We start from the raw sequence: 25,528 nt of genomic DNA, 5'->3' as shown, positions 1-25,528 counted from the left end.
TCATCTTACCTTGGCACCAATGCACTGCTGAGAGTCTCCTGATTAAAATGAGCCCAAACACGACGTGAATCGGTCCACTTTCATGGACTTCGTATACAGCAATCATGCGAATGTTCTTAATTATGGTATGTACATACAATAAGTGTAAAAGTAGTCCGATTCGTGTCGTGTTTGGGCTCGTTTTAATCGGAAAAAGCTCAGCAGTCCACTGGCACTGTGTTTGGGAAGCGAAGACAAAAATTGTTGGATTTAAAACTTTTTATTGCATCTTTCAGCACGTTTTCATCGATGATTTCAGTCATTTTCATCTTATCTTGGCACCAATGCACTGCCGAGATTCTCCTGATTAAAATGAGCCCAAACACGACGTGAATCGGTCCACTTTCATGGACTTCGTATACCGCAATCATGCGAATGTTCTTAATTATGCTATGCATATACAGTAAGTGTAAAAGTGGTCCGATTCGTGTCGTGTTTGGGCTCGTTTTAATCGGAAAAAGCTCAGCAGTCTACTGGCACTGTGTTTGGGAAGCGAAGACAAAAATTGTTGTATTTAAAACTTTTTATTGCATCTTTCAGCACGTGTGATTTAGCAAATTTCAATGAGCACTATTCATCGATGATTTTCGAACGCGACTCCCGAGACCAGCCCCCGAATAATCGTCGTCTTCCTGCTCCCGTCGGTCTTTTTGTTCATGACAGGTTTCGAAAACCGCCGATTCTTGTTCCTCGGACGCGGTAAAAGGCAGGATTAAGCAACTCTTGTTTCACGGAGCCTAGCCGGTGCCACGCTCGCTCCGTTTTATTTTCCTTTGTCTCGCGCCGATTACAAAATAAGTCTACTAGCCGCGTCTTCCAACTCCGAAAGTAGCATTGGCCGTCAATTAGCCGCGTCCTCCGTTTGACGCAAACAATGGGCGCTCGTTTTTCCGCGAATTAGGAATGTCGGGGCCGCGATACAATTGCGATTAATTAATACGGCGCGAAGCTAACGGACTTGGCTGGTGGATATGTGCGACGGGACTCTAAGAAGAATGCCGACAGATGTTAACGACCCCCTGGATCGTTTCAACATCTGTCTTGGTCGACGTTTTTCCTGGCACCGTTCTGAATCTCCTGTGTCTCTTTATGGAATAATCGAACTGGATTTCTAACTGTATAATATAGGATTTTAACTGTCTAAGTGGAATCACCTGGTGGACGCTCTATTCGCTGTTATTTCATTTCTACTTGGCTAGACATAATTAAATTAAGTATGTGTTGCGTTAAGTAGTAAGCTTGTAATCTTTCGTACAGCGTTTACAATCTCAGAACTTTAAATTTAGTAAAATATTTATAAAGTTCCACTTATCCACTTATGTAGAAAGTGGAGCGCGAATAACTGAACAGATTAATATTATCCTATACGCGTAAAAATCCGCTCTCCGACGAAGGCATAATCACCAGCCGACTCCGTGGCCCCGAAGTCCCATTGTCGGAGAGCAACGGTTACCCGAGGAGTACGTAGACACGGCGAGAACTTACTTTGAGTTTCTGAGTGTGACCACATCGACAACAGCAGTACGACATGTAGTCGGGCAACGCTGGCATAAACTTGAGCTGTTCCTGTTGCTGCGAGTACTCGTCTACAAGCTTGCGATACTGCACCCTGAAGATGGGCCTCGTCGTGCTCTGCGAGCCTTTACCAAGGCGTCCCATAATCGCAGAGAATGCGGCCAGGGTTTTGCGCCTGCGTGTGAACCTCCTCATGCCACGGCGACCGTTGCACCTCTTCGTCTTCCAACTCGGCTCGAAGCGCACGGCTCCTCGCGGCTTTCGCCAGATTTTGCTAATTTTTCCGGTTGGCTCGCGACTATCCGTTCAATTACACAACCCGTCGGGGACCCCCATCAGATCCAGAACTCACCGGTCAAATGATTCACACACAACGAACAAACACCTCGAGGACTCCTTGGCCATCCAAAGAAAAAAACCATCCAAATTCACCGAATCCGCTGGACCTTCGTCACACACTTGTTCACAGCATCACCTAACACACTTTCTAAACCGTGTAGCAATGGCATACCGGCTGGCGGGCACCGAGCCCTTCATTCACTGATCAACCGGCGAGGAATTCGCACTTTGACTCGTACACCGGGAGAACCACGATTCAAAATATCCCTGGGTCCAGGAAGATTGACACTTGCTCCCCGACGTCCTCCAACAGCCTTCTATTTCGGTATCCGTAGCAGCTCCGAAGCCCTCCGGTGGGTTGCTGACTGAAGGTTGCTAACTGTCTCTCCGCGCTGCTGGTCTTTCTGTCGCATTCGGTGTCAATGGTTCCCCGGAGCGGGGGGTGTTAGGGCCGCGGGTATAGCTCGCTATATTATCTGGCAGGTGATCATCCGTCTCTCTGATCCAGCGGACCGGTCCGATCGCTTTATGCGTGGGACACGCACGGAAGATCGAGGGCTTTGCTCGAGCGAGCGCGCGCGAGCGCGCAAGGTACGTAGTCTTCACCGAGTGTCGTTCTGCATGCCGATCCGCGGAAACCGGTTAACGAGTTCGGAGCTGCCTTTCGCTTCGTCCTCGTCGACTGTCAACTCGCTCCACGTCTACCGCTCTAGCTCCCCGCGATTTTCTCTTGGCGCTCTCTCCTGCTCCTCCTCCTCCTCCTCCTTCTCCTTCGTCGTCTTCTTCTGCTCTCCTCTGCCTACCGTTTTATCTTTACGACCCCGGTGACGTAGCAGTTAGGCCCAGGATCATTCCCATTCAAGCTGCGAGCCGACTACCGCCGGACGACACACCGGTGACGCCGACGATCACAGTAATATCCGCGAGGCGCGTTCGCGTTCGCCGATCCTCTCGTTTGTTTTATCTCGAGATCAACGATCCGGAGAGTTCACCGGCGCATTCGCACATTTCTCCCCGTTTTTTCCTCTGCGCTGACACCGAGTCCGTTAGACTGTCGCAGCCGCCCCCGGGGCAGCACCGATTATACTTGCAATATCAATGGGACACCTCTCCCAGAGTATTTACGTGTATCAGCTTTCTTCACTTCGTTCGAGTTGATCTCTCTTGGTGGACGAGGAGAGAGAGAGACACACAGGTTGTTCGGTTGATTTTTCGGAGGACGGGTTCCCACTGTCAAGCTGGTAGGTAACCTGTCGCGGTTGGGTCCTCAAGGTTCCAGCGAATACCTGGGCCGTGGGGCCGGTCCAGGTGTTACGCTGCTGTGAGACGGGGCTCGGCAGCGGCCTAGAGCATGCTAGCCGGCTCTCAGCGATCGCTATACCTCCCGGTATACGTGTAGAGAGAAACTGAAGTCGAAAGAGGAACACGAAGCCAGGAGTAGCACCGGCGGCCCACACGGTTCTCCTATCCCCACTACGAGACACACCGAGAGCCGACCGATCTCTTCTCTCCGACCGCTTTCTTGCTCCAACTGCGGCATTGAACACGTTCAACGGCAGCTGGCGAATACCAGGTATCGTTGTCCTCGTTGCACCTTGCATCTGCCCCCGGACTCTCCTTGTCCGGAACACTCTCTGTCCAAGAGGAGGGAGAGAAAGAGAGAGAGAGAGAGAGAGAGAGAGAGAGAGAGTCAGGCAGGCAACGCGCCGATCGCATGAGTTTGCGATTCGCGTTCTTTGACCTCCTGCCATGCCGGCACGATCGCCGACTCGTATTGGACTACGGACGTTACGTTTGATGTCTTCCATTTCGTGCAGGACGTCCGCAGGACGTCACCGGACACGCTCCGACGGAGACCCCGATCGCCAGGCCCGACGGGAATGATCGTCGACGCCGATGGGAACCCGGTCGCAACGGGATCCCGGGGCTCACCTCACGGAACCTCGCCGTGCTTTCGTGGAAAAATTCACTTCTGCGGGGCACATACACCCCCTCTGTTAATATCTGGATATTCATTTCATTGTGGATCTTGTATAAATGTCTGTCAAAAATTATTTGTCTGTATAATTGTTAGTATCTCTGTATTTTTTATTTTCTGCATTATGTTTTGGAAATGTGAAGGTGACTTTCAACGTCTTTTAATGGAACGCTATGCATTGTTGTTTATTTCATAGTGGATCTTGTATACATGTCTGTCGAATTTAGTTTTTTTAAAGGAAGAAAAAATTAGACTGTTAGTATGTCTGTGTTTTTTTTATCATCTGCATTATTTTTCCAGAAATGTGAAGGTGACCTCCAATTTTCTCTCAATGGAAAGCTATGCATTGTTGTATATCATGGGTCTTGGATCTTGTATACATGTCTGTCAAATTTGGTTTCTTTAAAGGAAGAAAAAATTATACTGTTAGTATGTCTGTGTTTTTTATCATCTGCATTATTTTTCATCTGCATTGTTGTGTATCATACTTCATAGTGGATCTTGTATTTCTGTCGAATTTGGTTTCTTTAAAGGAAGAGAAAATTATGCTATTATAATGTGGTTGGTTGATAGAAGATGATCTTCAATATTTTAAAATGGGAAGCTATGTATTGTTGCACATCATGAAGTCAAGTAATGACTTCGAAGGTCATACGAGGTCAGAAAAGCAAGAGATATTTTTTAAAATTATTTTCTCACTTGAAGTTCCGCAAAAGGATGAACACAATGAGGGGTTTAAGACTTAAGCCTTGTCTCGCCTCGGACAATACGGGGATTTTGTGATTATTCTTGAAATCGTAGAGCAGATTTCGTCCGAATCAGGATTCACGCGCGTCCCCAGATCAGGTGGCAATTGTCGCAATCGCTGTAGGCGACGCAGGTCCCGTTAGATCAGCAAATTCCGAGGTTGCAGTAGAAAGCAACCGATCTTCGACATAGAAGCGTATTAACATTCTGGATTCGCTTATGGACCGAGAAATTCACTTTGCTCGTGTGTACAATGCACATGTTTTGTCGCTTCTTCCTTCCTTAAACGGCGTTTTCGGTGCCGCGTAAAAATCCGTCCTGTCTATATGGGTAAAACCGTTGATGCCTTTCCGTGATTTATTATAGATAAGTATGAGACGCCTGTATATCTCCCAAAGATTACTATCTACACGGACGAAAGTTTCTCGTGACAAGCTTTCCGACAGCGAGTGACGCAAATCTTCGTCCGACTACTCAGGATATTCCACTTGTTGCAACATTTCGGAGGGTATACTCCGTGTCGAGATACGATTTTAATGTATAATAAGCCTCGAAGCTTATTTACGTAAACTGTGCCCGTCGCGGAATTTATTGCAGCTTATTTTACACGTACCTCTGCATTCGTTTCTGCGGTACAGTCGCGGCAGGCGACGTTTTGGTTTAATGCGAACATATCAAAAAGAATCGAATTCTTTTTATTTGGATGAAGATTCTGCAATTCTTCTGCAGTTCTGTCCACACTGTCCCTTCCCATTCTACGTCACGTGACTAGTCCGGCACTGGCAGAGGGAGGGGGAAGCGTTTTCCCCTCAATTCGCCAAAATGCAGTCGTGCAATTCGATGCAAGCAGATCAGAAAGAAAGATTTCTCTTTATTTACATGAAGATATATTATAATTTTGCAATTCTGCATTTTTGTTTCCACTGTCCCTTCCTCTTCTACGTCACGTGACTGATCCGCTACTGGCAGAGGTAGGGGATTCCCCCTAAAATGCAGTCGTACAATTTTTCCAAGCATCTCAACGACCAAATCGAAAATTCCTTTTCCAGATTAGGAGTCCCATAAAAAATCGAGATCCGCCGATTAAAGGACGCCGCTTACGTTCGGGGATTTCCGTGTTATCGGCGGAATAATGTAATAAATTGGTCGCCTCTGCAGGGCCGCGTTTCCATCGGCCCTCGAGGACGGAAATAATGTCCGGCGTAATTTTCCAGATAAGATATTTCATGTAAAGAAAAAGCGTCGGGCAATTAGTATGAAAACGGAAGTAATATATCGGCCAACGCTAGGCCTCACTGGAACACTTTTATCGATGTCCCAGTAATAACATCGTTATTCACAGAGCACGACGCCTCGGCCGAGATAAAAAAAGATACACGCGTGTACGTATAGTAATACGCATACCGTATACGAGATAAACCGTACGAAGAAAGTAGCCCATAAATTACGGAATACCGGCCGGTTATCGAAATAAATCGGTGGAAAAAAGTCGTGTAATCGCCGATTTACAAGATAAACATTTTTCGAAAAACGTGAACGCGCGCCGATCTTCTTCTTTACGGATCTCCGATGAGGAGAACTTGATGTCGCGGATTCGCAGTTATATTAGCCGACGATTCGTCGTTTTAGATCCTGTTCGCATGGCCAGTTTAGCGATATGCATTTCCGGCGGCGAGCGATGCAAGTGGACCGTGCAGGACATTTTCGAGACGATTTTTATTGCATCGGACTACCTCGAATCAATGTCCTGTGACTTGCATTTTTATGTCCACTTATTCTACATTTTTCCACACTGTTGAATTTTCATGTCTATTTATTCTACGATTTTATATTGGTTCCATATTCTACATTTTTCTACACTGTTGTACTTTACTTTTTATTTAGTTTTTATGATTTTATCTGGGTTGGTATTTCCTTCATTTTTCTATACAACTTTAAAAGGACATGCTTGTCTAATTAATTGAAATTATTGGTCGATTCACATACGCTCCAGAATGAAAAGTTTCACGCTTAAAAAATATATATAAGTCATGTTATGCATAAGTGCTCACGGTGGTGCTACGAAATATTAAAACACCGTAATTTGTTTAAAATGTTATTTAGTCGTTCGAATGCTTTCGTGGCATTCATTTAGCCGATGTTACTAAAAAATGTTTTATAAGTATTGTGTATGTTATCAGAGAGACTTTAAATTTAACATGTATAATCCTGATACTCATACGTTACTATAGAAATAAAAAATGTTTTGTAATACCTAATGTAACTCATATCTTTTCAAGCGTGAGACTTTCCATTTCAGAGCGTTCGAATACTGTCGTGACTTACTCTATAAATAAAATATCGAAGTAATTCCCGTCTAATAATGAAATCAAGGTGCATCGTGCGAAGAATCCGTAAAACCGCAATTTCTTTAAAATATCCGGTCAGATAACGCTTCGAGTAAAATCACGTGAGAAAGCGTTCTATTTGTTCGTATTTCATAAAAACGCCTTGGGGTCAGATAAAATTCTCAGCGTGCAGGAGGACGCCGGAGCGAAACCTCTTGTACATTAAATTAGCTAGGGTCGCCGATTAACTCAAGATCATTTACAAGCCCTGGCTAACGGCGTTGCTACCTTTACCGCCTCATGTCCGTCCACCCCGTTTTCATCGCAACTGCTGTAATTGAATTTGAGAGCAGCTTCAGCGCTCCTAATTCGACTTTCCGTATATATATATACACAGGGAAAAAACTTGATAGCCTACCACGGGGAAAATCCCGGGAAGCTTCATCATTTTCTCCTGAAAGCTTCGGGACCCGCGACTTCCACGAGAACGTTTTCCTATTTATTCCCGATGCAAACAGTCTGTCCTGCAGAACCCTAAACGAATCTCCTGCGTTAAATGAAGTTTTACTGAAAGAAACCCCTTCGAACATCTGAAAACTTTCACGAAATACATAATCATTTCTTAACTGTTCGAATACTTCTTGTTGTCTGTACATTTTCTGAAAGTTCTCAATCTTCGAAAGGGTTTTTTTCCGTAAAAATTCATTTAACGCAGCAAATTTGTTTATCTGCAGAACAGATTGTTTGCATTTGTGATTGTTCATTTGATTTCACTTGATTTCAATTGATTTCATTTGAGTTCATGTGACGTTCATTTCTGTTCAAATCCTCCTTCTTGTCCGCGAAAGTTGCATTCGCGGCCCGAGAGAGGATGAGGATGTTACTTTTTACCCGCGCCACGATGGAGGAGACGTCCGGATAGCCATAACAAAAACCTACAAAAATGCCCGAGGCTGCATACCTTACATAGTCACACGCCTCCACGCGACCCGCGTCCTGCGAACCTTCGCTCTGCTCGCTGTCGCCAGATGAGGGGAGGGAGCACGGATTGAGGGGAAAAAGTTTCCCTCTCTCTGCCGGTAACGAACAAATACGCGATAGAGACGCGTCACGTGACCGGGCGTAAGCGTGGGGAGCAGATTCAAGGAAGGGGAAGGTAGAGTGGGGAGACAAGTCCTAATCTGGCGACTCTGGCTCTGCTCCTAACAGTTCCCATAGTTCCGACGCTTTATCAACCTGCACTCTTAACCTCCGTCTTAAATAGCTATTTCGAGAGCCTCTGAGCGAGTGGCTTCGACGAATTTAATCGCGTCTGATTTCGAACCCGTATCGATCCGCAGCTGTTCGATCCTCTATTTTTGAAACGCCGTTTTTAATTTGATTCTGTCTTCGTGCCATAAATTGTGCTATTCTTGATTGTCTTTCGGGCTGGGATCTTGAGATTCTTCAAATAACCAGCAAGTCAAATAAACTGCCTGTTCTTAAATTAATAATTCGTATTTTGCTGATTCCTTTTAAAATTTCAATGAGAATCGTGCTTTAATTAGATACGACTTTTGTTGGTTTCTGTATATTATACCGTTCAAGAAATCGCAAGGTAAGCTGACCACTAAATTCTTCGTTTATCGTTCGGCTAGAGGGTAAAAGTTTCCACTAGATAAAGAGAATAACCGAAGAGAACACGGACAAAAAGTTTTAACTAGACAAAGGGAATAATTAAAGAGAACGGGGACGGAAGTTTTAACTAGAAAGAGGAATCCAATTACACAGCGTGTGGTTATGTTCTTTACGCGTTCGGTTTCGTTCAAGTTCCCTCGCCGCAGCAAATAATTAAATACCAAGCATTGATTCCTGAAGATTCGTTTCACTTTGTTCGATTTTCCGTAATTAATAATAAGAATCTCCGTACTTCAAATTTTTCGGGAAGGTTATTCCGGTGATGTTTTACAGTGTGAGAAGTGTAGGGTCGATCGGCGACCCCATAAATTCGAAAAAATCCGAGGAAATCGACGGAGCAGGTAGGGTTCGGGACGATATCAGCCCGCGCGTACACACGCCGACACACCGGTCACTGTGGCCTCGGAATGAGGTTGACCTTGGCATTCTCATACAGATAATAGTGGTACCTAGTTGGTGGTTGCGTACGCTCTCTTCTTTTGGACGTTGTACCCTCATTTCGCTTCTTGCGGCCTCACCCCGTAACGCTGCAACAGCAGCAGCAGTCTCTCCGCTACGAAATAGAGCAAATCGAACCGGCCACGGGCTCGCGGTTTGCCTTGGGCTTCTATTCGTGACGGTCATGACAAGTTTTCCTGGACGAGGGGAAGGGGCGAGGCACTGTGCACGCGATGCACACCCGACGCGCTACACATTTGTTGAAAGAGACAGCGGATTTGATCGACGATCAACCTCGTTAACTCTCGGACCTCTCTCTAAAACTCCTCGCCATTTCACATTTCTTCGTAAAAACACCGACAACCTGTCCGTCCATGTTTTCACTCATTTTTTTCAAAAATAAAAGGATCAACTCGAACACTGCCCTTACATCCGAAAAGCACACATGATATACTAGCGAATTCCTTAAAGAAACCAACCACTTCCACAAAATCATCATGGATGTTCAAAAACCTTGTAATAAAAAGAAAATTCATACACATTTGCCCCAAAAATGTATTTCCTTGGAAAGGATGAGTGCCAAGATTATTTGAAATAACTAGACTGCAGATCTTCATGATCTGCGATGAAATACTTGTTATTTTATGACTTTTTTCTTTTTATTTATAACAGCTATTATTTCCCTGAAATAAACACGTTTTGCATTAATTGTGGGAAGCAGGAATAACATAAAAATGGCTATCATCCCGTATCGACTCTGTTACATTGAAAGCAATATTAAAAAAGAAGAAATTGAAAGAAATTTTTTTTGGTCCATGTTTTTCGTTAATAACTCCGTAACCAAGCCGCGGAGAACAATTTCGCGAAGGCGAAAGTTACTTGAAACAACCTCGAGAATCAATGTTTTCAAGAAAGTGCAATTAGAACATTTTCAACAAGAATTGAATTGACCGACTTATTGTGGAACGGAAACGACTGTGAACAGGAACAGGTGGTTTTCTATTCAGAGTTTGCACGCGACTGTCGCCACGGTCCCGGAGATAAAAATTTTCTACGAAAATGTAGCTGGCATTTCTCTGCAGCAACAGCAACGGCGCACACGGTGATGTTGGCACTCGGCCGTCGCATCGCGCGGACACTGCCAAGTGATTGCTATGAAAGCTTGGCTTGAGGTTACACCGTTATCATCGCGCACTTTTGACATCAAACAAAACCACAGTAACCGCAGCGGGGCCTCCTATCGCGGAACACGGAAGACTTTTAATATGCGGAAGAATGTTCTCCGCCATCTTTGAAACCGACCGGGGGCAGAAACGCCGACTCCTGAGGGACTATTAACTGTAAGAAACGAATGCGCGGTTTTGAGCTAATTCCGCTCATCGCGCGATTTTATATTTAAACATGTTAACATACTTTGCTCCGCGAAATTTCCCAATTTTCTTGAAATATTTTTTCCAACTCTATATCATTTTAAGTGTTTTATTTAAAATGTACTTCAAGAGACAGATCCTATAATAATTGCAATTGTAGAATTTTTCATACGAACGAATTCTTCTAGGATGAAATAAAAAATCTTTTTTCTTCGTTGCACGCTCCAAGGTACATTTTCAATTATTTTGAAATTGTTTCTCCAACTCTCTATCATTTTAAGTGTTTTATTTAAAATTTACTTCAAGAGACAGATCCTCGATCGGTACTAATCGTAGACAATTGTTTCTAATGATTACAATTGAAGAAATTTTCATACCAACGAAGTTTTCTAGGATGAAATAAAAAATTGTGTTTCTTATAGACGAAATCATTTTTCTCATTCGCTACACTGTGTATTGATCGCATGCTCCGCGGTACATTTTCAATTATTTTTTTACGGTTTTTTTTTCGTATAGAAGATTCATCGGAAACAGAATATGGCGTAGAGTTCCCAGTTGTTGATTTCTTTGTACAATATTCTCGTTTCAATTCCACCCGACACTTCAATTCTCCATTCATTAATCTAGGCATCTGCTTATTCAAACCTGTTTCTTTTATTAATACTTGGCATTTTACTAATGAACGTTTCAATTGATTCTGGTTCTCAGTTATTAATGAGAAGAAAAAAGCTGTTGCTTTCGAGCGGGAATAACAGATTGCTACGAGTTTGTACTTAGGTATAATGTGCGTTGGGTGAATACATCATTGCTCGGAAGTATATAGGAAATTTCTTAATAATTTCATAATTATCAGGCAGTTCTTATAACAAATTGCACGACAGTACAGTGTGGCCATTTATGACGAACAAAATAGTGTGAAATGGAAATTCCAATATAAAGAAACTAGTTTTTTTTATAACAGTTTGAAAGTAGTCGTTTTTATCAGTAGTTCGATTCGCCGAAGGTTTTTTCGCCGACGTAGAAAAATGGAGGAACAATTCAGCGTGACGACTGTTATCCCAGGATATGCTTTATGCGAATCCACGACGAATCGTATCAGCTAGCAAGCACGAGGGTGAAGCAAATCCCAACTATTTCAGTCGTCGCACAAGATTAAAAAGAAACCAGCGGAAACGGAGACACTGATTCAGCATGCGCGAAGCACGCGAACGCTTGCCGAGCGTTTGATTCTTGCAAGAAAACGTGAAATTCTAGAGTGACGCTGCGAAAAACGCGAATCGACGATTTACCTCTACCGAAATCGTTTTATGCTCCTTTACCTCTAATAGCATCGGCACTTTCAATTTTTCAAGGTTCTTCTTCAGCAACGGACATTCTTCGACTCTCCGATAGGAAATTTTATTTAGTTATTGTGTACAAAACTTCAATATATATTATAAATTAAAATATAACTTCTTTAATATATAAATTTTAAAAGAATATAAATTTTAAAATAAATATTTCCACTTCAATTATTATTTTTATTAATTTGCTGAAATATGAAGAGACTCATTTTCGACTTGGAATTTTATTATTATGCAGAAGATGTTTGCTACGTAAATGTTTATTTAAAGTAATAAAGTTCGAGTATTTCCGCTTTAGCTATTATTTTTACTTAATTGCTGCGAATATGTGGAGATTAATTGCATTCCTTCAGCAAGTTAATTTTCGTGGTTTCCAGAGATAGGGGCTAATGACTTAGGAAATTGCACAGAGCTGTATCCGTGGGTGCATGGGCGCCACAGCAATTTCATAGGTGTAGTGCGTGAAGTCAATGCGGCAATGGTTTACGACAGCCGATTAATTAGCGGAAATTAACTGTTGGCTGATCGATCGTGCCGCTATTTATCACCGGACGATTTCCCGAATTCTCGATTGCCCGAATTTTCGACTACCGATTGCCAGCAACGCGACGTCCACGATCAGGAGGGACATGATTGCCACGCTTCACGTTCCATTTTCCATAGAATACATTCCGTATAAAATAGTACTGCGACGAACAACCTGGAAAAATGAAGCTAAAAATTTTTCGAAAAATTATTTCCCAGCTTGATTTATTTTATTACTATTTTTACCGATTTCTAATTGGAAACTGTGGATTCTCCAGAGAAAAACAATTCAGTTGAAACTGTCCCTTTGACATTGCAATAGAAATTCCAGTATTTAATTTAAACCTCTGATTCGTAAAATTTATTAAAAAAATGACTATTCAACATTTTTATTACATTAACGATTTTAAACAATTTTCTATCTGATTCGAATTTTTCAAAAATAAAATTACCACTCAATATATTTTCCCGGAGCAACTTTCCGGAAATTCGCCAGAGAGAAAAAAGTTCAGTTTGAACTGTTCGAAATGGAAATAGAAATTCCGCTATGTCGAATTTTTTTACGTGCAAAAATTCTAACAAAAACGGGCCAATGTTTGAGTGAACGGAAATGTGAAGAACTTTTCGGTGCTCATTATTTTGCAAATGATTTCGATGATGTGCAAGCGTGCTTGCTCCTATCGCTGCAAATGTTTCTTGGTCTGGAAGAGATTGGTATTCGAAATACGCCGGACTTGCTCCGAGAGTGTCGTCGTGGAGGAAGATTCACCGGACATGAAGAGAGAGAGCGAGAGAGCGGGGTAGTGGGCAGATAATGGAAAGAATTCGAGTATGATTCCCGTGTGTCGGATGATAAGAGCTGTCAGGATGGTTTCGAGTGATCGGTAGCGAGGACGGTCCACTTCACGTCTCGCTCGAAAGACTTCCTCTCTCTCCGGGAGGCTGCCAAGTAAATAAAAGGTTCAATGGGCCGCATGGTCGTTTCGGGACGACAGGAAAATACCTTGAATTCCATCAGTGCGTCCTTCCTTCTCTCGTCATCTCGATCGTCTCCCTTTGTACCACGGTCTTGTTTCACTTCTTCTTTTTTTTCTGCTTTCTGTAAAGCCAGCACAAGCTGAAGACCAGGGGCCAGGGCACCCGGGGGGCGAGAGGAAGATAGTTCGCGAAGCTGATCGTACTGCTTCGTCTCCGGAGGTCGAATAACATCTTGAGATCGAGCAGGACGCATTGTACCACGAACGAAATGAACGCGGTGCTCCCTCCGTGTGCCGTTCGCCGGGCTTTCACCGAACCAGGAATTCGCTTCGGAAATGAGATCCGAAAACTCGTTTCCAAGTTCGCGGAAAAATTTAATTTTACGTCCCACGGCTCGTCGGTCGCCTGCTACGCATCCTACGACGGCGATCGCGTTCCGATCAGGTGCTAAACGGATTAGAATGAACTGGCGCCTTTGTCCACGTGCAATAACAAATCCAAAAGTTACAAGCAGAAACGTGCCCAAGAGAGGAAACAACAAACATTTTTTTGGTATCGTATGAGCCCCATTTTACCATTCAACTTTGTCCTTCAGACATTTGACGTATCTTTAAAAACAACAAAGATATTTGAGGTGGCAACGTTAGGTAACTCACCCTGTATGCAAACTGTATAGAAAAGAGATAGAGATAGAGGAACCTGGCGATTGTGCATCCCCTGGTTGGGGCCCGATCGATTTTTCACTAATTTTTAGTTTTGAGATGGTAGGAGAATTAGTTTACGTGCGAACAACATTTTCTTGAAATTTTCTATTGCTCGGAATTTCGAGGAACATTAAAATTACCAGCTTCGCGACCTCCACTACCAACTATTTCATTTTGCCCCTACCGTGCTTCGCATCGCGCGCGCGTGACAAGGGATATAGTAATCTCCCCTCCCTCCACCTACACTCCACAGGAGCCTGGTGGGGAGGACCCAGGAGTGGGGAGAGGAGCCGCGCATGCAAACTTAATTTCTATATGTATAATACTCCCGTGCGTTTTTTTTCAATGTACAGTTATCTCCGACAGGAAGCTGTGTTTTTTCTTTCTTATAATAAGCCCGCAAATCACGCCGCGGCTACACCTCTGTGTTCACGTGCGTACGTCACGTGCAATGATTTTAATCGAAATCGTTTCTACTCACGACACCCGAGGTATGCTACTCAACCTCATTATAATCAGTTGGATTTTCGTATGGCAAACACACATTATGCGTTTTCTTAACGTAATTATCGTTCCACGATTTTCCCGAAAGATTCAAGCACCCTTCAGCGCCACGCGTGCGTTACGTATGGGCGCGTGCATAAAGGGAATTATTTTAAACTCACTTTAGTTATCGCGCACGTGATACTTGTAGCGGTTTATCGCTTGTATTTTATATAATAAATCATTCGTAATATGGGAGCGCGAGATGATTAATTGAAAACGTTATTGCTCGCTGTACGTTAACCCCTCGGGAATAGCTGTGAACATGTGTGAGCGTGGATAACATTATCCATGCCAATTCCATGCCAAATCGAATTGTTTTTCAATTTTGTTGCCAACAATTACCTACTATTTGAAGCGTTTTGTTTGAAATTTACTTGAGAGGACAGTTCCTCGACTGATAGTTATTTTAAACAATTTTGCTTACTAATTATATTAAATATAATTAAGTTACACTCGACAAAGGAGTGCAAAAGCTTAAGATCCATAAATGTTTAAATTATTGAAAATACGCGAACTCGAAACGGGTTTGGCTAACTGGGTGAGAACACATGTTTTGCAATTATGTTCTGCCGTCAGCCCGAGCTGCTGCAATGATTATTTTATCCGAGAAGAAAGGGATTTTTCGAAAAAGAAACAAACAGTTTGCACAAACAATGCGCACTCGTGTAGTTTGCACGACACACTTCCGTCCTCGTTAGCGTAACGTGTCAAGTTGCAAACTAAACGGCAAAAGTACACTACGCGCCTCACCCCCTCTCCACCGGTCGCTCCATGTCACCGCGTAGAAGTGACTCGCGAGCATACCGTATGTATACATATGTATATGCGCCCATTGACTTTCCATGTGTATCAATTATTCAGCTGAATGTCTCCTTGAATAATTCATCGGCGTTTCAAAGTTATAAGTTCGGCTCTCGACCGGCATTTGTAACTCGTTTACCTTCCTTTTTAACGTGCAGCTTTCGTACATTATACTCGGCTCACGTGAAAAGGAACCTTCTCTTCCTGATCACCTGCTCTACCCCCTCCCCGCCCCTCCACTCTTATTCATCCCAATTCGCGATGTGACACCGTGCACACGCGGAATCGCGAGCCCGTAAATTATACAGGGTGTCCCGCTTCAGACCCTCAGGATATTTTCTTCAATTCCGACGTAGCACAGAAATTTTTCTTTTTAGGGAACTGTACAGAGTGTCCCAGCTAAACTTGGCCACCTTGAATGTCTCGCTTAATTTTGGTAATTAGAAAAAAATGTTATAGGACAATATTAACCTAACCGAAGGGGCAATATAATGATTGGAAAAATACTTTTTTCAAGGAAAGTGTTTTCTAGATATCAAGGTCATCAATTTTATCTTTGATGGAACTATTGGGTTGGCAAATAAGTTCGTTCGGCTTTTTACAGTGGAATAAATCACTAAAACCGAACGAACTGATTTATTATTTATTTGCCAACCCAATATATATATTTTTTTTTATCGCGATGTAATAGCAGGGGTGAAGTCCTCTTCAATGACATATTAGGCAATGACCTTCGTGTGACTTTGCGTATGAAAAATCCAAAATGCATTAAATGCATTACATTAATAACATACATTATTTATTAGACTCTGTTCTGAATCTTCATCACGAGCCTGACACGATATCGTAGAACAAGGGGTTAAGGCTGGGTAGGTTTAGTGTTAATATGTTTATTAGGCTGAAAATGATGTGACAGTATTTTTAAGTTCTTCGAATCTTTTACTGTTTTAAATTACGCCTTCTCGTTTTTGTCGTAAACGCATAAAATCCGCTGTCCAGTAATAACTTGATCTCCGCAGCGATGCTGTTCCCGATGATCCTCGGGAGCACGACGTAAAAGCATCTTCCTGTTGTCTAAAAGATTCCGCTGTCTGCCCGTAGGGCTTCCGTGTTTCCGTCGGAAAGGAGAGACGGGCATGGATTCTTTTTCTTCGGGATTACTCAAGTATGGCAGGCGCGAGAGGGAACTTCTTCGGACGAGGACCTCCCGAAAAGTAGAGGGGAGAGAGAATAGTAGACTTTGCACTTTGAACTTTATGTTCGGCCCGCGAACATTTAGTCAATCCTAATGGTACTTTTCGGATTAAACTTTAAACACGTTCCGGTGAATTAAGAGCGTCGTCGTTCGTGAAACTCTTAAATGGCAACCGTCAAAACCTGAGCTGCTCGATTCTTCGAGGCTGCTGAGAACCTGAGAACGGATCGCGCGGCCCGCGGACGAATTAACCGAGGGATCGAGACACACGGTCGAGTCCTCTCATTCCCGTCATTCAAATTCTCACCAAATATATATCTTTCGAACTCTCTTCCAATATAAAGGGTCTAGCTAAATTTTGCGGATTATCTTTGAACTTAAAAGCATTGTTTTATACACGATATCAATAAAACTTGTCATGGGGGCCGCTGAACCATGCTTATCCTGGTAGATAAGCATAGATACCCCTTGTCGAATCATTTTCTTTACAGTTTCGGTGATTAAAACGCCTTCATCCCCAAAAATGTCGTAGCAGAGAAAAGAAAATTTATATTCTCTTTGTATATATGGCTACATGTTTATTATCACTTATATTCGCTCGCCTAGTTGTTGTTGTTGTTATTGTATGAGTCAAATCTTGTAATCGAATTTTAAACCACTTCCCGATGAGAAAAGTTTAAGAAAAATCTTTTTAAAAACCACGCTCATTAAATTCTGTTCAAAATCTTCCTCACGAGTCTGGCACGATATTTTAAGGCAAGAGGTTAAATATTGATTAGAAACGACTCGAATTTGATTTCATTTAAAAAGAAAGACGTAACACTCATACGTGTTGGACTGTGATTAACATCTTCGTCACGAGTGTGCCTCGTTAAAATACGGCAGAGGGGCTCATATTACCGAATATAATTGTGCAAGTACTCCGGCTGTTTGTTCGGATGCTTTACTTCTTCTGCGCGCGGATGGTAAAGGTAAAGTATTTAGCCAGGGTACCCTAATCGATGCGGGAACTGGTTCTTGCTATATTTGAATTCCAATTGATTGAAATCGCGAGGAGCGTCGCGCATGAGGTTGCCGGGACGTAGTTGCTCATAAGCATTCCGTGGTTACGTGGAATCTGGATACAGAATCGCCATTAACTTCGGTAATGAAACGTTGTGGTGCAGTCCCGTTTCATTATGTCTCGTAGAACTCCCAAGACAACAAGCTATTGCAAATATTGTATCATGTATATGTATCTCACGAAAAATTCCGATTGGAAAAAAACTAAAACGAAAATTCACAGAGAATCTTCTACTTAAAATGCAATACGCGAAGAAGCAAAGTGCATTTAAGAGCACTTCGCCGAAGCAATCGAACAGCAATTACTTGGACTGGAGGCTAGAAAAATGTACGTGTTCCAGTTCCGCTTAAATACACGTGCGAGATGACTGTCCGTGATGGTGAGAATCATCGAGGAAAATGTTTTCGTAAACGTTCAGAAAGCTTTCGGGACTCCGCGTAAACGTAGCATCAGCTTTAAGTGACGACGGAAGCTCCAGTTTCCATCGGAGTCCAACAGCGCAGCATCTCTGTGCTAGAAACAGAGGCTCGGTCACGTACAGTGCCTTGGACAAGAAGATCCCCAGTTTCATCGATCTATTAGTCGCTCAATTACCCAAAATACTCCGCGATACGCGCGGTGGATGCAGATACACTTCGGAATTCGAGCGAATGGCGGAAACTTTGCCAGAATCGCCTGATGAGGAGAGGGAGCGGGAATCGTGGGGAAGAAATGTATCCCTCTCTCTCTCTCTGCCGGTATCGGATTAGTCACGTGACCGGGCTGCGGCGAATCCGCGGACTTTAACATCAATTTTCTTTGTTGTGAACAATTTTGCGGCGAGTTCCTTTTACAAATGTCCACCGATCCAGAGGTGTAGATTCACTCTGTCATTTCTTTCTTTCAGTAACTTGTCCCAGTTCCTTTGCGTTTGCTTCCGCAGCAAGTATTCGAATTTCACCGCCTCTCATGGCGCAAACCTCCTTTCCTACCCGCAACCATTTCCTTCCCCTAATATGGCCAAGTCCGACCACTTCCTTCGATTTACTTTTCCGTAATGCTTTCACTGCAACTCTAGATTTTCTTCATCCGATTCCCGTTTCTGATCGCGAGCCACTTTCTACTTCGTTTTGCTTAACACTTTACCCGCAGCACCGTACCGCAATCGATTTAAAATTCTTTCCCAGTATTTTCGATGTAACACTAGGAAGCACTACGACATGATAAACCACTCAGTCTAGAGTTCGCGGAATAAATCACTTGGATTTTGATAGTTCCTCGACGAGCACGCTAAACGCGCTACCAACTCCATTATCAGCGATACAGTTGCTCCATTTGTCTTCACCGAAATCTGACATGTTTTGTCGTATTACGGCCTGCCATAATGGGTACCATAATCCGGAGCCTCGGGTCTGGTTTGCATGACCTACTGGAATACGCTCGACCACCTTATCGATTAAGTTGTCCCTCCTCTAACCAGACAAGCGTACAAATGTTAAGCGTCAACGAACTCTTTTTATCAGCGAGATACGTACTTGAAATCCTGCTTTTCATCTGCGTTACACTTGTAGTACGAATTTTATTCGCGATTCTGATTGTGTCTGTCGCTGATAGTGTGTTATCTGCAGTATTCAGATCTGTTTCGCTGTCAGTGTTGCAGCTATTAATAAACATCATCGATGGAAATCAAATTGTCAGACAGCACCAACATGCAGAAAACTTTATTAAATCATACTCGTTTATATTTTAATCTTAAAGATTACGTCAATATAGTTTAACGCTCCACTCTTTTATTTTGATTGCCACTAATGTCATGATTTTATTTAAATTTATATTACATTTTTCTATCTATTCCGACACTTATTTTAGAGCAGAAGAAATTTCGAACTGATTGCTTAAAATTTTGGGGAAAAATATTATTAATCATTTCACTGGATTCGGTATTTTACGAGAACCAGGAAAAAATTATTTTCTCCATTTTAGTGCATTTTAAGGATGTTCTGGAGGTATGTAAAAACGCAACAAAATTTTTGAAAATTTGACAAGATATAATTCTTACTAAATTAATGCAATTACTAAAGTTCGGGTTCGATTCACTGCACCGTTTAAGAAGTATAGCAACTTTAAAGTTTGCACATTTTAACACGTCTTCTTATGGAGAATTCATAAAATTCCACTTCGAACCCTATTTAAACCTTGAAGAAACATTAATTGTGTTCAAAATTTATTAGGATTCACTAAACAGTTACAGAGCAAAAAATTATAAACTTTATCGCGTTGTCGCCAAAAAAAGTATACAAAAGTATGCAATATATACTCGTGAATGGCTTTCATTGCCAATATATTGATGGATTTCGAATTTCGTGCACTTTTGTCTCCATTGTACCTCCAGAACATCCTTAATATAATCGTGATTTTTAAAAAGTTTGTTTTATACGTTTCATTTTCTACTTTTATTGTCATCGGAGCAAGTATGTATACAAAATTTCACCAAGATTGGACTATGGGGAGAGGTTTAAAATCTGATTACAAGATTTGGCGCATACAACAATACGGCAAATTAATATAAGCGTGGTAAAAATGAATTTATTAAGGCGAGATCATGAATGAATTTGTTCATCTGACACTTGTAGAAAGCTACGGAATATCTCATGGCTGCGGTACAAGAAAGAGTGAACCGGAAGTATCAGATTTTCCTCGTCGCACAGTCGGCCTCCACGCTTCTCTAGTTCTAATTCGCAAGTGGAACAGCCGAGGTGAATTTCGCACCAACAACAGAAACGTGTCAACGACCGAATGATTACGGTCAGTCGAAACCCTCACGGTATAACAGGTCTCTTCGGCTCCTTGTTTCTGCTTTTACTCTTCGCACTTCCTTCGTTGCGTGCTCGAGAAATACGTGTCTCGTGCATTGATTCTTCACTGTCCGATTAGCGAGCGTAATTCATTATAATACAATTCTACCGTGCGGTTTCTGCACTTTCCGCTCCGGTTTCCGCCCTCGAAAAAAAAAAAAAAAAATGATAATTGGACAGCCCCGTTTCTATTCTGACCACTTATCGCTGAATATATTCCTGCATACACCCGTGCTCATTATGCGCTCTATATCAATCCCACCGCACGGTATTCACGATATTTCAATCTTCTTTTTTTTTCCAGTGACGACTCGCTTTTGTTGTTGCTGGACGGGGGATTTTCATAGAAAATCATTTTCTCCGTTAATTTGGAAGGACAGGGGTGAAATGAGTATATGCTTCTTTTAATATTGGATTGGAAAGAAAGTAATTTCGGTATTTGAAGGTGAAATGTAACCCAGTTTTGTTATTCAATATGCAGCTGTCGCAGCTTTATGAAAATAGCGAATAACTTTATTAAAGCTGTCAGAAAGATGGCAAAAGATCATCGAACAAAATGGAAAATATTAATTAAAGTTCATTGCTTAATAATTTATAATACAATATTCATGTTTTCTATAATCGAAATAGTCTTCCGAGATATAAGAAACACGAATAATCGGGAATCGAGATTTTCCGCGATCTCGAACAACAAAAGAAGGAGCACCGTACTGTTAACTAAAATTCCGAGCGGAGCTCTTCTTAAGACAAAGAACAAAGACTAATTACAAGCAGAGTCCTCGATAGACGATGCCGGTTGGCCGGCCGGTCCGACCTAAGATCGAAAAGTTGAAAATAAATTGGTTCTCGAAATTTCTCGCCGACGGCGGAACCACTCGAATCGATATTCGACCGTGGCCGGGAGATATGGAAAGCTCGTCGCTCGAGTTTCAATTAGTTAATTAATTACGAAAGAAATCCCGTTCCCGAGCCGGGAAAATAGCCGGCGGAATCGATGCGGAAGCGCGTGGATCTTTTCGGTAAACAAATCAACTTCCGGCGTCCGAAACAGTCTGAACAAACCAGGACACAAAACCGTACATAAGAAAATGAATACATAAAAGATGAATGACATATTTCTGTGGTTGTAAGGAAGAACGCCGCATGTCACAATTTCAAAACCATTTGAGTTTACGCTTTAATTGAGCTGTAGAGCATGGGATTTACGTATTTACCAGAAAAAGTCATGAAAATAAATTCGAAAGGCTCAAGAAAATAATGTAATTTAATTAATTTATTAAAACTTTAAACGCCAATATCTCGGAAGTGAAATTATGCGACATACGGCATTCTTCCTGATAAAAGTCATATAATGATTAAAGTTGAATTTGAATGTAGATTTAAATATAATGATTGAAAGTTGAATTTTTGAATTAAGATTTAAATATTCATATAATTATGGGCACATATGACTCACAGTCTTGTCGCCGGGTGTAATACCTTCTTGATAAATAAAATATAAACCGATCGGGGTGAGCTGTCGGCCAAGTAATTCGTGACAGAAAGAGAGAGGGAGAGAGGGAGAGGGAGCACGTTCCTTGACGAAAGTTCTTGGGAGGAAGCGTAACGAACGTTCGAGCTAATTAAATGTCTTTTCCCGTACTTTCCCGCTCGTTAGGTGACGCGGTATTTTCAGCACGATTTGCACGGCCGGGCAATTAGAACGAGCGCGACATAACAAAACGTATCCGCCGGCTAGTGTGTTTGTGTTTGTGTTGTCTGACGCGCCAAGCCGCGCGCCGCCTTATAGAACGTTCTTGTAATTTCACTCCTTTCACGTGCCACGGACAAATTACTTTTCACCGTGTACGCGCCGGGGCTTAATGAAAACGTAAAGTGTGTGGGCGGCTAGGCTGCGTGCCGGCTCTGACTCGTTTTAATTTCACCAATTTTTCCCGAGCCCTGTCGCTCAAGGCCTCCGGAACAATTAAAACGATCGCGACTTTCGTTATTGAAAATCTCTATCCCCCACCCCGTACGCCTCCGTCCCCTCCCACGCGCCACATTGTTCCAGATCTGTACCCCCTCTCGATCAAACACTCCGCTTGACATTATTACGTTCGATTGTAAATCGAAGTGTAGATTGTACTCGAAACGACTGATTTTGTGGAGCAGAAGTTACTTATTTAACACTAAACCTGCCATTTTGTTGAAATTGTTATTTGCTTTGAGTTCACCTCTAGTGGAAAAATCAATTCAACCCGACATTGCTGAATGGGTTTCTAAATTTATGGTCTTTTTGTCATAGTGGGATCATAGAGAAATTCTTAATTAAGTCGCCAGCACAACCAAAAAGTCTGTCAACGCTAAACCTACCATCGCCGGTCAAAATGACCGGTTTCAGATTTTTAATTTTACGATTATTGATAAAATAAAAATCATTTCACGAGAAATGATTGTATAGATATCTTTAGCGGAGCACATATTACAATAGGGGCTGCACAAACTCTAAATACAATCAATCTTGTCATTTTTATAAAGGAACAAGTATAAGTTATTTGAGTTATCTGAGCAGTAAAGGAAATCACCATAGCGAGGAAGTTAGCCGATTCGCTTTCGCATTCATTCGCCACCGTGTCACGTTCTGTGGTATATTAATTAGCGAAGAATCCAATTATCATAAAAAATGATGCGTTTATGACGAAGCGTTAGAACCTATTTAGCTTCTCATTTATTACTTGTTATGCACTCGCTGCACGTAGACTATAAACGAGTTTCGCGCATGCATGCGATGAAACCCGCAGACGGTGGTCACGTGACCCCATGAATGGCATAAATGACGCGTCGCTACAGTAACATTCGACAGTTCTTCCACTGTTGAATTATTAGACTATTAAAAATACTGTTACATTATTTTTAATCAGAGTTTGGCAAAAATTTAATCAACGACTGACGAATACATTTCTACTTCAATCGTTAATCGCGATTAACAATTGAACTGTTACTTTAGTCGTTAATTGCGGTTAACGATTACATTCTTTTCAATTGTAACCGTCAATCGGATAATTGATTAACGATTAAAATTAAAAAATATCTTTGTTTCCAATAAATTCAATTTATATTGTAATGTTGCAATAATTGTGAAAATAAGTGTAACATCATTCCGAAATTTTTCAGACTTGTTCATACATATCTTAATCACGTTCATGAATTTTCTAATTGTCGAATGGCGTGTAAGGTTACAAAGTTTCGATAACGATACATTATTCAGTTAGCCGAGGAAAAAAATCTGAAAATACTGGCTTGAATCGGGCTGGGAATTCCTCTGCATCGGGAATTGACGAGCTTATGCGAGCCCATTTCATAATTGCCGCTTATGTACCCTTAACAACAGGTTCGTGTCTATGGTGTTTCTCGAACGCGTCAAGTGCTTGCCGAGCACTCGCGGCTCGGAGCAGCAACAATAATGGCGGTTCAATAATGCAACGAGCTGCAACCTGGAATTCTGGCTTTGCTGGATCGCTGTATCTATTCCCTGTCTATGCACCTCTTGCTTTTCCATTCCATTCCTCTTTGACTTTTCCCAGATGTTCGTACACGCGGTGACCTGTGTGCGCGTGACCCACTTTGGTTTCACGTTTCATTTGTTCTTATCGCGTATCCAGGTGCAGTCACTGCACACACTCTAATACATCTTCAGTTATTTCATTTATTTATCAATTTTGTGAAGGGAACCGGTCCACACTCTGTGACAAGATTCTCCAAATAAATCTATTTAAATAATAAATTTGTATTCGACAGTACAACTGCAGCGTACAAGCAATTTATTTATAACTCGCTGCACAGATAACAAGTACAATATGTTTCTCATTTAATCGTTCAGTAGAAAGACTCTAAATTGCAGCTGTTCACTTTTGTATGCAGCAAAGAATTTTCGGTCCGGCGAAGGGGCGCGCACCGATGGCAAAAACAGCAGCAGATGATTATCGATAATTCTGTAATTTGCGTACAAGTTTGCAAAAGTGAATCCATCAGGCGAGCATAATGGCGTTGAATCTAAAAGAGATTTCGCTGGTGGTTCACGGGGGCCCATCAAGAATCTCTGACACGTGTGTACGATTTATTTGCATAGTGGATCTGAACGCCGAGTAATATCCTGCGCGCGGCTGTCTTTCCTCTGTGTCGGTGCAATTTGTCCTGGATGATGGCGATGCACTATGCAATATCACCAAGGACAACTCGCGACTCCCCTTTTTCTCTCTCGTTTCGTTTCCTTTTTCGTTTTTTTTCTCCCCCTCGTTTTCTTTGCCCCCCTCATCCGATACGCGTTACCGCAGCGTTCTGTCGATCAACGATATAAAGCGGATACGGTGGAATTTTTTACTTTAACCCGACACACGTGTTGCATGAAATATTCTACGCGACGATAAAAACCGTGTCGTTTAACAGCTTGTGACGGCCACGCTGAATACTTTAATATCGGTTCGGCGTGCTACGACTGCTCCTCAATTTATCTACGTGTTCCAGTAAATAAACGCTTAACTAATTTCCCAATCCGTTTCAAACTCACCGCGAAATTTTCTGTGTCGCCTATAAACGATCTTCGGGAAGTTACGAATCTTTTTATCGCAGTCTACATCGTCTCATTTTATTTTCAATTTACTGGTCACTAGACTGCGGATCTTTATTGTTATTGTTATCTTTAATATCGTTATTGTCGTTTATTTTGTTCCCTCGGTTGTTCTCCTTGAAAGAACTGTTTTTGTTGGACTGGTTTTGCTGTTTGTTAAAACACAGTACGAGATCAGAAAAATTTAAGTCGTTAAGGGATGAAATTAATTGTTATTTCATTCCTGCTACCCACAATAAATGCAGAACTTTCTTATTTTGCATGAAGATCCGCAGTCTACTGATAACGAGATCCCTTGCGGCCGCAGTTGGGCAAAAATTTCATTTAAATAAATATTTCGAATAAAGTGGGGGTTTCTCCAAGTGGATTTTAAACCGACTTCATTCGAAATTTTTATTTAAATAAAATTTCTGCCCATCTCTGCTTGTGGCCATGCTTGTCCCCACCGCTTCAGCCAGACAATTAGTGGGGGAACGTCACCTCCCACATTAGACAGTAGA

General features: G+C 42.1%; 1 protein-coding gene across 13 annotated transcripts in view; it reads right to left on the bottom strand.

The window, feature by feature from the left end:
- LOC143217291 (EGFR adapter protein) overlaps window positions 1–25,528 on the bottom strand; it is a 209,521-nt gene that overhangs the window by 31,062 nt on the left and 152,931 nt on the right. Inside the window, exon 1 of one of the 13 annotated variants that reach the window (XM_076441402.1) lies at window positions 1,525–25,516. The exons of 11 other annotated variants lie outside the window; for them this stretch is intronic. In XM_076441402.1, coding sequence (XP_076297517.1) covers window positions 1,525–1,749 — 225 coding nt within the window. In that variant the 5' untranslated portion in view covers window positions 1,750–25,516. Of the gene's footprint in view, window positions 1–1,524; window positions 25,517–25,528 lie in introns of those variants that run through there. One more of the 13 variants, XM_076441398.1, reaches the window with a different exon arrangement.

The sequence above is a fragment of the Lasioglossum baleicum genome, chromosome 16 (assembly GCF_051020765.1).
Source record: "Lasioglossum baleicum chromosome 16, iyLasBale1, whole genome shotgun sequence".
Taxonomy (NCBI): domain Eukaryota; kingdom Metazoa; phylum Arthropoda; class Insecta; order Hymenoptera; family Halictidae; genus Lasioglossum; species Lasioglossum baleicum.
The sequence above is the reverse complement of the archived record's forward strand: the minus strand, read 5'-3'. Positions and strand labels throughout refer to the sequence as shown.